Below are 19416 nucleotides of genomic sequence, written 5' to 3'. Positions count from 1 at the left end.
CCGGTTCATGTTGATATCCGGCGGTTTACCGGCGGTTTATAGGCCGTCGGTAATACCGACGGTGTATCGTAGCTAAGCCGCCGATTTGACGTCGTTAGAGTTCGACGACTTAACCGCCGGCGTAGCCGTCGGTAATACCGACGGTATATAAACCGCCGGTTTTTGCCATTTTTCCTGTAGTGAAATATGTCCTTAAAATGACCCTTATGTCTAATGACTACTTCACTTAAATTTTTTAATCAACCTAGTCACCCTATGTCTTGAAACTGGATCCTAAAATTCCAAAAATAAATATGTACACTTCATAAGCCTTTCCCAAGCAATGGTCAACATTAAACCAAGGGTTTAAGATACTTAAAAATAAACAAAAAAAACCTAAACCCTTTGTTTTAATGCGCTGGAACAAACCCTATCCTATTAGATAACATTCTAAAATTTCTAAATAATGACCTAAACGTAACTAAAACCTTTCCAAACAATGGTGGAATTAGCTTCATCATTGTTGAACAAATCAACTATAGTTGACTCATATGATCCATATAGCAATCCACACTGATTTAACCCTCATTCCTTAAGAATCATTGACCTAAAAAATGAATTAGATGCCGTATATTCTAGGCTAGTCCCTTTGACCTACACAAGATTTGGGTTCACTTGGGTCACCCTAATTGGATAACCCAAGTCAAACCTAAAAGCTTCAAATATTATTTGTGGGCAGTCGGGAAAAAAAATAAGCCTTAGTCTCATATATTTGAATTAGCTAATTACACTCATCCATCACTTCTTATACTTTAAACAGACTCTAAGAACATGCTAGAACTCCTATGGACACTACCTTGCTAGCCTAACAACCTAGCACCGCTAACTTTGACTCAAATTCCATCCACATGCATTTCCAAAACTTTTTTTTTATTTAATTTTAATATTTTAATTAATTTTTATTTAAATTTTTCCTACAGTATGATATGGATAGTACAAAATAATTAATAAAAAATGAAAATATTTCTTTTTCACTATACCTTGTGTATGCACTATTGCTAAGTTAATATACACCTTTTACATTTATTGGCTCAAGAAAAAATAAAAACTTCAGATTATTTTAACATGTCTAACCTATACAATACTTTTTTGAGCTATGATTCTCTGACGATATTTTATGTATGTTGAACTTGAAATGTTAGTGATGCAGATAGAAAATATATGCAATATATAAAGTAGGAGAAACTAAATAATCATCTAATAATATTTGTAATTATCAAAATACAAGGTTGTTCTTGCAATAGTAATAATTCTAAAAGAAAAAAACATAACTAAGTTGAATCATATTACACATAAAAAATTGATAGATTGGATAGTAGACAAATAAATCTTATTGAAATCAAAAGAAATATTATCAAATTAAGATGATCGTGTAATAAAATACCCTTCGAAGACGTTATGTTTGCAAAACTGTCCAAGTTGATCTACTAAAGGTTTTTCAACCTAATAAAGTTAGAATCTCATGTTGATACCACTTGAAAATGACACCAAGAGTGGAGTAATTTGTTCTTTTAAGAAAAAACAATTCTTTTACTTGAAATAAAATAAGAGTATATGTTGAAGCTTTGAGAAAAAATTTCAAGCTAAAAATATAAACAAAATATTTTTATTTTTCAAATATTTAGAAAATAGATATTATTTATTTTTAAATTTTAATCGAGATTTTAATCATAAAATTTTCAACTATAACTTTCCCAAAGATCAACAAAGTTAACCAAAGTGCAGGAAAGTAAATGAAAGAAAGTAAGTATAGAAAAATAATTAAAAAAGTTAAAAAATTGTATTTGTTCAATCAAATCTACCTAAATCCACTCCCAACAGTTTCTCCTATCAGAGTAATAAACTAACTCACGCTCCTTCGGCACTCAACATGGTGATGAAACTCTTCCCCCTAAAAAAAAAAAAACTCTTCCCCCTAACTAAGTAAAGAATGACCTTTACAGTCCCTTCTGAACTTAAAGAATCTCCCTCGTTTCACTTCTAAAACAGTCGGAGATGATTCTCTATCCTTTAACTTCTTACAGAATTGAGATGTCGCTCCCTCCAACTCCTTACCATAATAGAGATGTTGTCCCTCCTTATCCTCTTCACTATGGAGGACATGTTCTCCCTCCTTTAGCTCCTCACTATGTTAGAGATGCCATCCCCTAACCTCTTCAGCTATTAAGATTTTTCTTAGAACACTTCTCAACCCCCTCATGGAGGACATAAGGTGTAGGCTGACCAAAATAACGACGTGACTCCCTTACATGTCTTTATACTCTCAAGCAAGAACTCATGGAGGACATAAGGATTCTCACACAAGCAAGCAGACTCCTCTCCCTCTCCAAGAGATCTCTCATGAATAAAAACTTTCTCTGCAACTCAACTTCAAAACCTCAAGCCTATGTTGAAAGAATTAAAATAGGCTATTAAAAATAAACCCAAATTTCAAATTTTATTACCTTGATCGTACATTATGATACTCAGATAGTATGGAACGATACTCGGTTCCTATAATATGATACTTGGATCTTACAGTTTGGTTAGTTCAATTCTTATCATAGATTATTTTATACTATACATATATAATATGATTAATTATAATAAATCACAGATCATCCTAGATGACCCAAGGTTCAACTAGCAAGCTCTCTATTTGATTGTCATATACCATATGGATCGTTCAATGTGATCATTAATTAAGATTTGATTTCTTAATCTTTACGATTAATAAGAAAATGTCAATTAATAATTGTACAGTATGAACTACTTTATACAATATAATAATTTTAAATTTTAAATTTCAAATTTCAAATTTGCTTAATTTTTGTAATAAGGATTTGACCCTGGAGTTTATCAATATAGCTTATTATTATATAAGATATAATATCCTATAGTACGATTAATTATAACTTAATTTAATTAACAAAATTTAATTAAATAATTAAATTAATTTCTATGTTAATTGATCATACATTATGAGTTATATCATAAAGTATAATTTATATTTTATAGTATAATTAACAAAAAAAAGATTATATGGTTTGTATTTAGTCTCCGAAATAGTAGGACAATTGTATAGAATTTGATCTGATAGAATCAGAGCTGATCTTAAGAAAAGAAATCGAAGGATAGATTTAATTCATCTTCAACCTCCCACAGTATCCTTCAATTTCTTATGTAATCTCACATAATCCTTGCATTTCAAAGCTTCAATTCTTCCCAAAATGATATAGTAGGATTTATATAATCGAAATAATTTAACCATTGGTTGGATCCCATTGAAATGAAAATTTTCTTCATAATGTTCAGGACCCCAATTTAATAAGTTATGGGTTTTGTAATTACCTGCATACAAAGGTGAATGGATGGCATTATTAATTGTGTTGAGTTCATGGAATATCAGAGGATGCTCTCCTTTAGGTAGTAGTAATTAAGGAAGAATAGATCAAGAGATGAATTTTAACCAAAAGAAGGTTGCCAAAGTTCTCTTGAACTTATGGTTGCAAGCTACTGGAGGTATGGGGAAGACTCAAGCTCACGTTTTCACTTACTAGGGAAGCTCAAGTAAGCAAGAAGTGGACTAGAGCCCCTCATAAATTTGGGTATTTATAAGGAAATTAAAATTGCACGTGGACAAAATTTTGGCTAGGGATGACCATACAAGGTCATTTGGCCAGTTCAAAGGTGTCCAATACACAATAACTAGCTAGATTAATGAGAGAGGTTGGGATGGACTGGAGAGCGCTAATTTGAATATTCAATTTTCGTGGCTCGAGATAGCTAAAATTTTTTGCCAACCATGGTAGTTAATCACCTTTTGCTGAGCTATGGTCAAGGGTGAATAAAGAAGGATTGATACAAATGGGTTGGGTTGATTTTGATTAAGAAAAACTTAATTAGGATTTAGCCATTTAAGCTAACTCTGGTTAGCCAAATTAGGTGGCCAAAGTCAACCCAATGCATTGGCTTTCTAGAAATGCTTAGTTAGGATTTAGCCCATTTAAGCTAACACAGTTTATCCCAATTAGGTGGTCATACGGGTGAATCATGAATGGTTTGATAAACCATGGTTGATTTAAAAGACTATGGTCATTCCATGATAACCACATGTTGGAAAGAGTTTGGTTAAATTCTTGGAATGGGTTTAGAGGTTTAGGATACTATCCCTTAGGCTAGGGTTAGATCTAACCTAAGAAGTTTAGAAGAGTTTAGGCTTTTTAGCTAGGTTCTTTTGATTTTTACCATGGTCCAAGGATTGACTATGGCTTTGATTAGGTTTATAAAAGGTTTAAGTTTAGCTTAGGATATTTAGGGTTCAATTCCATGATCTAAGGTGAATAGGTTGACAAAAAATTTTAACCGATGTGATTAGCAAGAAAATATTTCTTAAGTATCATAATTCCTATGTATTAGCTCATTAAGAGCTTTAAGATACCATAATAATAAGTGCAATATACTCGGATGTTGACCATGCCATTCTAAGACTATAATCCAATTATCCTGAGTTGGAATGCCATTTCAAAGATCCTAATGAAAAAAGAAAAAAGAAATCCATATTGTAGTTTATGATCAAATAGCCATTTAGGAATATCAAAAATGGTGTGAAAAAGGCATTTGAATGTATTATCAAAGTCTAGAAAATAAAAATATCAACAAGTATTGGAGGATAATTAGGGTAGTCTTGGGTGAATAACTAACATTTCTAGAATAAACTTGATTAAAATTTCACAACATACCATATGATTACCTAGGATAACTATATCTATATAAATATAATGTTACAAGACCACATACTATTACTTATGGGGTACACTATCACGAAGAGCTATTAGCTAACTAAGCAACATCTAACGGTTACTAGTGTTAAGTAGGAAAATTCTCTAAGAAGGTTAAAAACATTTGAGCCAACCCAACACAATCAAATAGGTCAGCTTGGGAAAATAGTCTTTATAATTAAAATAAAATCAAATTTATACAAACAATAAGCTAACCAACTTAAGGTCACAAGGTTAACTTATAATAAGAAGATAGTCTATCTGAGGCAAATTAGGATGAGCTTATATTTGTTTGGATGACCTATTAAGACTTAGAGTAAGATTTTTATTTATAATATTTTATAATTTTTAAAACCAATATGGTTTGTAAAAGAATGCAACCTTAAAACATTCTTATCACTAACATGCCTCACTAAAATGGTGTAAGCAGATCATAGATTACTTTAAAATAAATGGCATGATTAATCAAAAAATTCACTTTTTTGAAATACTATTAGTATTTTAAAGAGCTTATATGACTTGTCAAGTAAATAAGGGGAATGCTTGCAATGAAAACATCATATGAATAACTGTGTATGATGACCCCTAATAGTCAAAGGTGGAATCGAATAGGTTAAAAATCATGCATTAAAGATCTATCTAAGTTATCTGAATAAAGATCAAGAAATCAAGATATCAGTTCTAGCAAGACTGTTTATGGACCAAATGTTGTATGATCCCACTAAAAGAATCACTTTTACTAAACAAGGTAACCATAAGCCCTGAGAACTCACTCATACTTTAACTGGTAGGAGAGTCAAGTAGTATGAAGAATACTTTAACTGGTGGTACAACCAAATAAAATGCATCACAAGTGCATACATGCATCAAATGAACAAAGAAGCTCATCTGATGTAAAGGATGGAGACAACACTACAATTAAGAATCATATCAATATCCCTTATAATAATCATAAACTATGATACAAGAAAATGTTGCATAAAGTATCAACCAATATAATCAAAAAGGAAACATTAAACTTTAATTTATATCTCGCAAACCTCCGTGTTGCTAGGAAGAATCCCTAGCATCCCATCCCCCTCACTGGAGATCATGTTGATAGGGCTTCTCCATGTCACTGGTTACCCTCGTTGGAACTCATAAGACATGGTTCTTGCACTTTTTGGCTAGGGCGAATTGGTCTTCTATTGGAGTTCTGCCCGATTTCTACTATGGGGGTGTTATTTTTTGTGATTTTACTGATGTCGTCTAGTTTCAAATGCTCTGATCCTGACTTCCACTTTGGTAAGTGCCGATAGAAATCCTTCAAAGATATTCCAGCTAGTTCTGTTTCTTTGGTGCATTTCCTTGATTTGAAAGTAAGTAAACTAAGGGGTTTTCCGTCATTATGTATTTCTGAGAGTGAGGTGCTTCATTTTTGCTAAACCTTTTGATTTCGCATTGGTTGGGAATTTTTCACTTCACCGTCCAGTTCTTGACATGATTAGAAAAAAATTTCAACCTCAAAACTTTTAGGTGAATTTTCTGTTACTCTACTAAATCAAAATAATGTCTTAATCAAGCTTGCTAATGACCTTGATTATGGTAGGGTTTTTGCTCATAGATCTTATTTTGTGTTAGAGTGTTTTTTGAAGTTGGTAAAATGGACCCTCTTTCTAAATTTATCGAAAGAGTGCCCCCTATTTTCCCTGTGGCTTTCTTTCCCTGAACTTCTCCCCATCTCTTCTCCTTACGCATTCTCTTCAGCTTGGGTTCTATGTTTGGTCGGTCAATTCACATGGATAATGCCACTGCCATGGGTTCTTGACCTTCTATGGTGCGTATTCCTGTGGAAATGCACATTTCTAAATCCCACCCTCATTATGTTTGGCTTGGTCATGAAATTTTGGGTTATATTTAAAAAGTTTTTTTTGAAGGTATGCCTAGTTTTTGCTCACATTGCAAAGCGGTGGGTCATAGAAACTCTAATTGTACTAAATTGCATCCCCAGTTTAGGAAGGTTGATGTCACTGTCATGCCAAATGTTGGTTCTGCCCTGATTCCTGCTGTGGATGTCAATGAGCGAGAAATTATTAATGTGGCTGAGAATTATGAAATTGGGATTGTATGTGATTTAAACTTGCAAGGTCCTATGGATATTTTTGGAACTAGGCTTGATGTTGCTCCTTATCGTGTGGGGGGAATTTTCTTGTTGTTTCTCCTGTCAATGTAGATTCTATGTCATCTCCTATGGGGGATTTGGAGAGGGACGAGGAGGTGGTGGATAATGTGGTCATTTCTTCTTTTGTTTCTATTGTTGTGGCTATCCCTATTAATTGTTCTTCTCTAGTGAATGATTTGGATGTCGTGTAGTGTGAACTTGATCAGGTGGATGGAACTTCTGGGGAATGCAATTCAGGTGAGCTGCTTATGGTGCTCAATGAACCCACTTTGATTAATAAGATTTTGGGGGAATGTGAAAATGTGTTTTTTATAGATGTCCACATCAATATTATTTATAATGATGTGTTGAGAGCTCATTTGGGTTTAAAATCAAAGGATGCCTTGGTGGAATATTCTAATTGGTTGGTGGACTGATCGACTAATTGTGGTATTGGGGAAGATATTAATGATCCAATATATAATTCTCATAATACGTATGGTTTTGAATGTGGGTTGGATCTAGGATGGGTTTAACATAGGTAGTGGAAAATGCGGCAGGCTTAAATTGGAAAATAAGGTTTTCTCTTGATTTGTTCATCTCCTTCTTTCATTGTTGGTTGATTTTTTTGATGTTGTGGAGACTCTGGACTGGCTTTCTATTGTTGTGGCTATTTTTCTGTGGGTTTATTGGATCCTATCTGCTATGGTATCTATTTGGCTCATCAAAAATTTAGGTTCAGACTATGATGAGGCAGGTTCCCATTACACCCCATGGATGGCTTGGCTTGTTCGACAACCTTGATGGATGATATGCTGCTCGGTTTTTGGTAGCCTTTTGCTCAGTTTTGGCTACTTATTTGGGTCTTCTAGCTGTTGCTTTCTTTTCCTCCAAGAATGGTCCTAGCCTGGTAATTAGGTGACGGTTTTGAGTCCAACATCCTTCAAGGATATACTTTTCATTTTATTTCCAGACTAATTTGCTTTCTCTCACTTTTTGTAGTGTTATATGCTGTGTTTTTTTTTTTCTTAATTAGGTCTCCTTTTCTCCTTGCTTTGTATGTTCCTTTTCATATTAATATCAATAATATTTTTCCAAAAAAAAAGTATCAATCAATACACATAAGATAATCACCGCATATACAAGCAAATAATGCAAGAATCCATATGATAAAATCATCATGCACGATGATGCCAACAATTATTCAATTGACAAAAATGATATGCATAAAATCGAAAGAAAGATTCGGCATGGAAAATTTAACATGAAATTTGAGGTCCTCAAGCCTCGCATGTGCGGAAATGAAAAAAATGAGTGCCACACACCATGATTGTGAATATTTTAATCTCAACACAGACACTCGAAAGCTCCATTATTTAGGACAATCCCTAAAACAGGTCTCGATGCGATGATGTTCTGACATTTGTCCATGCCATTTAATTGGGGCTAGTATTCATGATGTGATTCAAGGTATATATAAATCAAAGGGCACTCAAATAAAACTAATTTGCAAACACAATATAAAAATAATACACCGTGTTATTTCCAGTTCTATAACAAGAACCCTGCATTATTTTAAACATATAAGCTGTGATGTTTTAAAATTGATGATTTACAAAAATAGCATGACAAGCAGCAAAGCTTCTAAGTAATATGAACATCTAGTGGAACCAAGTCGAGCTTTTCTCTTCTCGTAGTAGTTAATCCCATACTATCATCCATGATTATGCTCTCGCAAGAAATGCCACTCGGTAGTTTCCAATCGAAGCGAAAAAAGAGATTAGCTAAGGCAAGCTCAACGATGGAAATTGCAAACAGTATTCCAGGGCAAATTCTACGACCAGCACCAAAAGGTATGTAGTGAAAATCATTACCTTTATAATCCACATCACCACTTAAGAATCTCTCCGGCTTAAACTCATGTGGTTCCTTCCAATAAACTTCATCTCTTCCGATTGCCCAGGCATTGATGAGGACTCTTGTCTCCTTAGGGATATTATATTCCAGTATTTGACAATCTTGCAATGACTCTCGAGGGAGAAGTAATGGAATTGGAGGATGCAAACGAAGAACTTCCTTTATGACAGCCTTCAAGTAGCTCAGCTTACCCAAGTGTTCCTCTCTGACTCTTTCCTCTCCATGAGCTATGCCTCTCACTTCATCCTGAACCTTTTTCATCACTAGTGGATTTCGAATGAGTTCAACCATGCTCCAATCCAGGACTGCGAAGGACGTGTCTGTTCCTGCAGCAATCATATCCTTTCGAAGCACGAAAGGTTTGCACTACGTCAGTTGTCATAAGATGCAAGCAATAATTGCTTGTAAATCTTCAATAATGCAAGTGGAATTCTTTTCCCAGGACCGATGGTCAGAAATAGTGTTAACTCACTAAATTTCTTACTCGAGTACTGTAATAAAAGCATCCATTTGAAAAGCTGCAATAATCAATTGCCATGCAGAAAAATGCCCTGAATTTTTAACGGTAGTGGTTGCCTTATAAAAAAGTGTAAGTTCAGAATAAATACCAATAAGATTGCCTTAATCTGTTCATTTGTGAGAACAAACGCCGTGCCTGTATCATTCTTTAGCTGAAGCATCACATCAATGAAATCAGAACTGCTCGTGTTCTCTCCTTCCTTCAATCGACGAACATGTTCCTCAATAAACTCCCCGAGAAGAGAATCCCATTTCTGAGAGTGTTTTCTAAGCTTGCCTTCCGATCCAAAGAGCACATCCAGCCATCTCAACCGGGGGAAGTAGTCCTCGAAAAATAATTGAACAAACAAGACAGTGTTCTTTCGAATAAGCCCGCAAAGAAGCTTCCTCCTCTCTTCAGTCATCGATGATCCCAAAACAGAATTGCACAGGACGCCACAAGTCAATGAATTCAAGATCTCAGTCATGCAAACAACTCCATTACTAGTGGAAGCTATGCGAGCAATTTTTTCGATCATTAATGATACCTCCTCCAGACGAACGTGACTGAAGAACTGCACTTGTTTTAAGCAAAGGAGGTTGGTGACACAGATCTTCCTGATCTGCCTCCAATAGTCTCCGTAGGAAGCAAAGGCAATATCACTGTTATTGTAGAGCAAAATCCTTGATGCCTTAAGTGAAGGCCGACTTGCAAAGACGAGATCGTGAGTTCTCATGATCTCTCGAGCAGAAGAAGGCGATGAGACAACCAGAGTGGGAATTGAGCCAAGCTGTAGAAGCATGAGGGGTCCATGCTTCTTTGAAAGCTCGAAGAGGGACCTATGGGGTAACGAGCTGAGTTGATGCAAATTACCTATGAAAGGAAACCTTGGTGGTGAAGGAAGTAGATGTATCTTCCTTGAGATGGACTTCAATTTAATTCTTTTTACCAGTAGGAAGAACGGAGGAAGCAGCAGAAGAACAACAAGCAGAGTTGGAACCATTAGGAGATTTTTTTTTTTTTTTTGTGTACTACTCTCCTTACCTCTTGACTTGTGTTTGAGAAAAATAGGTTACACTCTCTTATGTGAAAGCCAAAGGGCACAAATAGCGAAGGAGAAACATTCTATTATCCAAGGTTTTGAAGCTGGGATCAGACAACGAACCGATAAAACAAGCCGTTCAACCAGTCGAATCGAGTTCAAATGGGATAACGTAATAAATAATAATATTATAAAAATTAATAAAATTAACATGATAATAATGTCAATATAATCTTAAAATTTTCACCATTTCTAAGAATTTTGAGATTAAAAATAAATAAAATTCATACATATATAATATATTACATAACTTTAAAATTAAATATAACTAATTATTATTTTTATATGATATATTTAAATATAAATAATTACTAATTTTAAATTTTAATATAAATACATTCAATCTTTGATTTTAATTTATATTTAATAAAAATTTAGTTCATATGTTTGTTGAAATTAGAAACTACTAGTTGTTTAGTCTCACATCACTTATGGGTTTTCGGTTGTGTTGTTTATATACCATTTCTTGTAGCAAAAGTTTAAAAGTCCACATGGGGTGAAGGAATCATGTGAGTATGATTATTTAAAATTTAATATATAATATCATAAAATTTTTTTGATATATATCCTTAAAATTTTTTTGATATTTTATCACATTTTAATTAATTTAATATATTAAATAAATTATTTTATATTAAACTAATTGAACCGGATGGTTTTTAAGAAGCTGGCCGGTTCAACATTTTAGCGGTTGAACCGGCGGTTCAAATTGGTTTCTACCGGTTTGATGCTAGCCTGATTTTCGAAGAGGACCGAACTAGTTTTTGGACCAGTTCACGATTGAATCGGTCGAACCGGCCGGTCCGGTCCGATTTTCAAAACTATGCTATTATCACTATTTTTTTTGGGGAAATTAGAGGCGGATCTTAAATACACATAATATATATACGAGACTTGAATTGAGAATATTTTCCTTGAGAGTCAAACTCCTAATCAACAAATAAAAAAGCTATGTATCATTATTATTATTATTATTAACTGGATCACTAAAACAATATGACTCACTCTGATTGCGTGTATAAGGCAATGCATGTTTTAAACAAAATTCCTGTGTAGTGGCCCCGTTTTACCAGTTGGTGGTGAATATGTAAAGCTAATGCTATACATGATGTTCTTCGTTGATTTGTCTAATCAATTCTAAAGCTATAACTATTTTTTTCCAAATTTTATAGGCACTAAATGTTATGAATTCAACCCTTTTCTTATCACAATAGAGACTTTGTTGATTATTATGTAGTTTTTTTATAATTTTTCTTGTCATGTAGTTGGGACGTGTCATATATTTAACAAAAGTTTAGAAAAAATATGTATACTTTGAATAATGCCATATCCTTTTTTTTTACTAAATTCATTTGTCAAAATAATTTCTGTAGCATATGACATAAAGTTGACACTAAAATGACGGGTCATTATAACATATTCACACAAAGTCATGGGAACTAGAAACAATTAAATAAAAAAAGTTAAAAGATAAACAATCTACAATAAAAAAAATCATAGGTGAGAATGGAGTGATAAAACAGGAATTACAATGATGGCACTCAAAAAATCAAGTAACATTGATGAAATAAGAAGCAAATTACCATATGATGTTTACAATGATCGAGTAACTTTAGAGACTAGACATGCACCTTCATGCATATTAAGATTGGGGAACCTTGGATGGCTTTCCATAGTAAAACATCAACAACATAGGGAATTTTTGTAGTCCTCTCTTATTTGACATGTGACATCATCACTTCATTATCTTGAGGACGGAAAGAAAAATTTGTTATAGATCACCCTCCTTAATAGGCAAATTTTGTCTGCACCATGAGGCCAACAACCCTTCGTTCTTGAGTCATGGCAGACAAGCATGTAGGAACTTTACACGTTTTCTATTCTAATTTGGAGCAAATGAAATAAATAAAGGGTGAGGAAATAATTAATTGTGTAAACTGATTCGCTTTATTTATCTAAAACCAAATTTGTATAGTTATAACATATCATCTCAAAAGATAGATTGATGCTTGACTATGGATTTAATAATAGAAATAAACTTTATTTTTATAATCAAAATCAATATACATAATAGATAATTCATCCCGAAAGATAAAATGATATTCAATATAATTTTTAAAAAGAAATTAACAATGGATAAAACTTTTGTTTATGTTCAGAAATATTTCTTCTACTGTAGCGAAATAAAGAAGGGGTTTTTTTGTTTTACTGGGCTCAAGGTCTCTTGTAGATGAGTCTTTATAGTTAATTACATTCCAAGACAATTCTTAATTTAATCAAGGAATTAAATTTAGACCTACCTATAAATTGAAAAAGTTCAATGCCTTCACACATCTTTATTAGTAAGTGGAAGAAGGATAAAGAGAGGTTTTAGATTATAGAAAAAGAAACACTCTAACCAATTATTTTGCTGGTATTAAAAAAGTTAGAACAAGATTAAATTTAGATTTTTGTTGATAATTTATTAGATTATTAGATAACGCTCCCTGGGGAGAAGCAGTTGAACTTTATGTAAATTCAGACTTACATTTGCTTGTAGTGAAAAACAAACGAACCACCTAAGCACACTTTTAAAACCATACTTATAAGCCTTTTGCATACAAGATAGATAATTCTTGTTCAACTAGAATCAAAGATTTATGTTTAGACTTTAATCAAGATTTTAGAAGTTTTCATGCACCTAATTAATGCATTTTAAAAAAATTCACTTAGACTATAGTTCCTCTACAATGCATTTAATGTAGTCTATGCTACACAACAATTGTATTATACATGGGTGATTTTCTAAGAAAACTAGCAACATAAAATCTTTAAACCCAAAGGGGATAGAAGGGTCATCCCTATTGCTTAAACAGCCCTTGCTTGCCATTGGTTATGTGTTGGGTTTGTGTACAACACGAGAAAATAAATATAAGTGCATGTATGAATGTATAGGTAAAGGAGTTCGAGTCTTCAGTACTATTAAAAATAAATTTTGTACTATTGAAAGTCTTAAAATTTAGTGATAATTTGTTATTTTAGTAAAAAGTTCCTCTTCATTATTGGGATGAAGTTAATATTATAAAAATTGTTTCGAGAATAGGAACCCCATTGTTATTAGATGACAACATGTTTAAATGGGGTAGAAGGGAATTTGCTAGAGCATGTGTTTGAATCAACTTGAATACAAAGCTTCCTTGTGGAATTTGGATTGAAGGACTGCGTGGAAAATTTTTTCAAAAAAATTGAATATGAGAATATATCTAATGTTTTATGCTTCAAGTGTGGAAGGATTGTACATAAAACTTCTATCTGTCCTAATGTCACACTTGTATTTCTATCAAGGAAACTCCTAAGAAATTAGTTCATAAATCTGATAATATTTATGAGACTTCCTATGGTCCATGGATGCAAGTTAAATTCAGGAATAAGAAGAGAAGACAAGTTTTTTTTTTTCTTTTTTCAAAATAAATTAGATGGTGGTATGCAGGAATCTGATTCTCAAAACCTTATGGATAACTTTGTTGCTGATGAAGGCAAGGTTAATGAGAAGGATACTATTTTGCTTGACAATATGTCCAATGAAATTGGGGATAAATTTGATGCCTTATGATAAGATTGTAGCATATTTGGGAAAAAACAATAAGTTTAATGTGCTATCTCATGAGAAAGATGTAAGTGAAGCTATTGTCAATATAGTTGATTTCAATAATTTAGTTGAAGTTATTGTCAATGAAGATTCAAATGAAAGTACTAATGGATTTAATCAGGAGGGAGAATCAGATGTTGATCCCGAAGCTGCTCAAATTTTTTCATCAGATGAATATGATATCAAGTTGGAAAATAGCGTGAATGAAAATTTTTTGAAGAAGATTGAGGATTCGTCATGAAGGCAAATGTCTATTGTTGTTATTGGCAAAGATGTTGCTGAACCAAAGGATACTTTCAACAATGATGAAGGATTATGTAGAGATGATCCTATTATTGAACCAGAAGATAATGTTACTATTGTAAGGAATTCAGGTAGGGAATTGATGGTAAAATCAGATTTCCTTTTGGACATTGAGGCTACTCCAAATAATTCTATTAATTTGAATTTAAAAAAGGCGAAGAAGTTAAAGAATATAGTTTCCAATTCCGTTGGTAATGAGATTGGTAACTCTTCCAACTCTAAACATAAATTGCTTAAAGAACTTCAATCATTAGGTATGTTGGAAGATCTACCCAGAAGAAGAAATGTTGAATTCAAGTTGAAAAATTGTAATGGGGACATTTCCCCTTCAGTTCAGTAACATGTTATTGTTAAAAGATTGGGATGGTGATGAAGGCCAAATAAAGGTTTTTGTTTATCTTTATAATGGCATTAATCAAGGAGGCTTCATTTTGGTAGTTGGTGTAAGTTCAAGATCTTATAAAGTTGATAAGATCTTGTTTCTTCCATTGGCAGTAGGATTGCATATTGTTTGGATATCTTGGTTCTCAAAGGTTGCATCATTGAACTTCTTCAAATTTGTTCATTCTTGTAAGAGAAAAGTAGCGGTTGGGCTACTTGGCATTAATGTTTCTTATTTTTTATTTTATTTGCATAATTAGATTAGAGTTATGGAGTTTAGGATTCTTACTATTTTTCATTTTACTCCTTTTTTGGCCTATTGGGATACTAACCAACCTTTCGGGTTATTTTATATTTGGTGTCCCCATCACCCCAATTGGCTTAAAATGAGTAGTGGATCTTATCTTTGTTATGATATTCATTTTTTTTTGCAAATATTTTTTTCTTATGTTTTTGCTTTTCAATAATTGTTACCTACCCTTTATCTGTATGGAAACATCCTTAGTTGTTTTTAATTTATGCTTGTACTTTTTTTTTCTCTTCAATGCAATTTGCGTTCTTTCAAAAAATATTTTTTTTCTTATTTTAGTTATATTTATGCAAAAAAGATAAGAAAAAGGCAAAAAAATTTGTAAGTATTGAACCATCATCAAGGTGGTCAATTACCGGTGCCGCAATGTCTACATCCCCTTAAAGCCAAATCAAGGAATTGTAGCGCTGACGTCTCATTGAATATGATAAATAATTCAATGCCTCAATGGAACCAAGGTCAATGCTACAACGTAAAAAATCTATGCCACGACACCTAAGTCTTGGGAATTTAAACATCAAATCATCGACCATCGCAATATTGCAGCACCAAATTCAACACTCAAGGACAGTAACACTCAACTTTTCCAACATTGTGGTGGAGCCGTTGATAATAGAAGGAGATAAGCCAATTCAGCCAATAGATATGTTGACTCAACACAGTGCCATAATGAAGCAAGCTTCATAAAGCGAAGGCATTAGTTTATTTTATAACACCGCAGCGCCACCATCTTTAGCATCATAGTTCATGAGGCCATTTCTACACTTATTATGCTTATTCATATTCATACATACATAAATTCATTAGTGTAGTAATAGCAAGCATAATGCAGGCCCATAGATGCCTGTTTCATACACAATGGCCTGCACCATCAAGTTTTTGGCATTATTACCAAAGAAGTAATGCACATATTATAATTTCAAACTATATTATTTAAATAAGTGCATATTTAAACCTACTAGTATTCTATCTTTATTTTTATTATTTTTGTTAATATTTTTAAAAAATAAAAAAAATATTTATTTCTTGATTTGTTTTTGTTATTTATTTCTTTTTTGTTGCATTATTGTTGCACATTTAATTTTTTTAGTATAGAGCCTTATTATTTGATTCTAAGATAGAGAGGACCCTTATAAAAAATTGAAAAAATAAAAAGATTTTAGAGATTCCTGAATAATACAAGATCAGGATTACACTTGACCTCTTAGAGAATAGTTAATCTATAGAAGAAGGAATCCATTAAAGCATCAAAAGACCTACTTTCCAACTTTGAAATAAAAAGCATCATAATTCAGATGGTTCAAAATTTCCAGTTTGGAAAAACTCTTATCATGGAACCCAATCTATTTTTTGCTAGCTTCTTAAAAATTTTTATAATATTTAAGCATAATGGTGTCAACAAAGATGCATTAGACTTCATTTGTTTCCATTTTAACTAAGAGATAAAGCTAACATGTTGTTGAATTTCATACCTCTAGGCTTTATAACCATTTGGAATGAGTTTGCACATAAATTTATAGCTAAGTATTTCCCACCATCAAAAATTGCCAAAGTTAGAAATGATATCACAACATTTGATCAGTTTAAAAGAGTGTTAATTTATGAAAGTTTGTAAAGATTTAAGGACAAGCTTAGAAAATGTCCCAATCATACTATACCTTATTGGTTGGTTATTTAAACATTTTTTAATAGCTTAGTAGGTTCCCTAAGGTAAATCATAGATGCAAAAATTTGGATCTTTAATGTTTAAGTTATTTAAGGAAGCCTACAAATTAACTGAGAAAATGACTACAATTAAATTTTAATGACATTCTAATAAGGTAAATCCTAAGAGAGTATATATGATATTTATGAATCTAATGATTTATCTATTTTTACTTCTCAGGTAGCAACAATATTTAAGAAATTAGATAATTTCTAGTTAGTTCAAGATCATGATCATCCATGCAATTAGAAAAAAATGATTTGAATTCTATTAATGAAAGTAATTCTTTATGGATTGAGAATGTCACTTTGATTAGAAGAAAAAGTAATCACTATTTTAATACATACAATATAGGTTGGAGGAACCAACTTAATTATAATTGGGTAAATAGTAATATTAGTGGTAACAATGAGTGGAATACATATCAATCTAATTAAGGAGGAAATTGGAATAATTCTCAATAAACTGTAGTAAATCATATATCCTCTTTTTCCCCAAGTTTTAACAAAAATGGTTAGTTCGGAGACATAAAGACACCTTTGGAAGAGGCTATGATTTAGTTAAGAACTTAATTGTAAAGTAAGGCCGATTTAATTAAAAACTTAAAAAATTAATTATGACAGCATGGAATATTTTTTAGTAATAAACCTCATCAAAATTTACCCAATAATGCTAAAATTAAAACAAAGGAGAATTAAAAAGAGCATAATGGAGATTGCTTAAGAAGCTTTAGTGATTTATTATAGCTTATATATATATATATATATACAGAGTTAAAGAACTATGAACGAAAGTAGCATACTACATCTCTGGTGAAAGGGTTATATGTATTAATAAACGGTGCCAACAAGAGTACGTGTAGTGTCTTACCTATAGGGAGTAAAACCATCGTACATAATCCAATCTTATGTTGCGGGGGCTTCAGCAGCAAATGAAGGATGCACTGCGATCAAAATGTTCCACGCTCAGCATCTGATGGATGAGAAGAAAACATCACTTTTTGCTATTTTCTCCTTATACGCATCTCATTATGTGGCCTGCTGAACTCATTGGTGATAGAGTCGCTGAAGTCTTTGGAATGGATTGGTTAAATAAAATAAACGGGAAAATATGAGCACATCTTTCTTTGGACGACGTTGTTTTCCCGCAGTTTGGCTAAAACGCGAGGGAGTATTCAGGTGCGACCAAAACTTTGCTGCATCACCTTTTATTTATACATACATCCAGTTTTGATACAACAATCAATCCTTTGTAGCAGTGGATCCAACTTGGATTACTAATTTCTTTTGTTCGGTACAATCGAAGGAAATTAAATTGCCATGATGGAATTAATTTCCTTCATAAAGCCAATAATATCATTAAAACACTCACAGGAATATTAATACTCAGTTTTAATACTTAGCATCCTCACTGCAATGGATAATTCTGAATGTGTACTATTAACCTTCCCAAATTGGCTTTGAGCTGAATGTAAATAACTAAAGAATTTTGTGTCTATGCATTTTGGTGGCTACCTGACGCCTAGTTACATAAAAAATCTCATGTTCATCATTTGATTTAGTTTATTGTGTCCGCATGCGTATCCTTTGTGTGACTGCCATGTATGCAAATCTAATTGGAGGATTTCCTACATTCAAAACTACCATCATTGTTGAGAAGCTAATCTTCGAACTGGACATCTACCATTTCAACGAAAGGCGTGAGATCAATTAGGAAGCAACTCCTATATTACTGTCATTCACACATTGTTTCACATATCCTTTAAGCATTACCTTGACCTACCAAGATGAAAATTTAACGCAGGCAACGTGTTATATTTAGGTATGAGTGATCTCTGCTGTTATTTGCCAAATGATTAATTCCATAGCAAAGGGCATTAATGGAAAGTTGCTATAAATTCCTACTCACGTAAATCAGCTTCAACTCATTCTGTGATGCTTTTGTTAAAAAGCATTCAAGATGTTCTTGATGCTTTGTATGATGCTATCTAAACTTTCTATCAAAAACTAGAAGCGGAGCGAAGGGCAACGTTGAAATGTAGTCAACCTTAGACTAAAGGTTTTCACTATCTCTCTAACTAAATATATCAAGCTGTAATTTAGTCAGACGCAGTGCATATTAACTGTTAACACATTTTAGTATCTTGTGAATCACATTGTAAGTGATGCGCTGAAGAAGATTGAGGATAATTATCAGGCATAATTCAAGTTTGGATGGTTGAAATGGAGGAAATGCATCGAGCTTTGTTGTGCGATAGAAAAGTCCCCCTCAATCTTAATGGAAAATTCTAATAAGATGGTGAGACATGCAATGCTTTATGGTTGCCGTAATGTGGCCATTAAATGACAAGCATAATACTAAGTTAGTGTTGCAGAGATGAGGGGTTTAGGTGGATGAGTGGATTTACTTTTTCACTCTCTCTCTCCCTCATCTTTCTTTACTCTCCTCTCTTTTCTCTCTCCCTCTTTTCTCTCTTTTCTCTCTCTTTCCTCTCGATCTTCCGCTCTCCTTTCAACACTTTGCTATCTATCTTCTCTCTTATTTTCTCTCTCTCTCCCTCTCCCTCAATCTCAATGCTAGCTCTTGTTCTCTCTCTCTCCCTCCCTCTCTTTCTTTCTCTCTCTCTCTCTCT

General features: G+C 32.9%; 1 protein-coding gene across 1 annotated transcript; it reads right to left on the bottom strand.

Annotated features, from left to right (window-relative positions):
- Window positions 1-8416: 8416 nt before the first annotated feature.
- LOC110095064 (cytochrome P450 71A1-like) lies at window positions 8417-10488 on the bottom strand. Its single transcript, XM_020820431.2, has 2 exons — window positions 9465-10488; window positions 8417-9198 (listed from the first exon to the last, which is right to left on the bottom strand). Exons 1-2 carry the CDS (start codon window positions 10356-10358, stop codon window positions 8584-8586), a joined length of 1509 nt encoding a protein of 502 aa, XP_020676090.1. The 5' UTR covers window positions 10359-10488; the 3' UTR covers window positions 8417-8583.
- Between the last annotated feature and the right edge of the window lie 8928 nt (window positions 10489-19416).

The sequence above is a fragment of the Dendrobium catenatum genome, unplaced genomic scaffold (genome assembly GCF_001605985.2).
Source record: "Dendrobium catenatum unplaced genomic scaffold, ASM160598v2 fragScaff_scaffold_156, whole genome shotgun sequence".
NCBI lineage: Eukaryota > Viridiplantae > Streptophyta > Magnoliopsida > Asparagales > Orchidaceae > Dendrobium > Dendrobium catenatum.
Note: the sequence above shows the minus strand (reverse complement) of the source record. Positions and strands in the feature narration are given on the sequence as shown.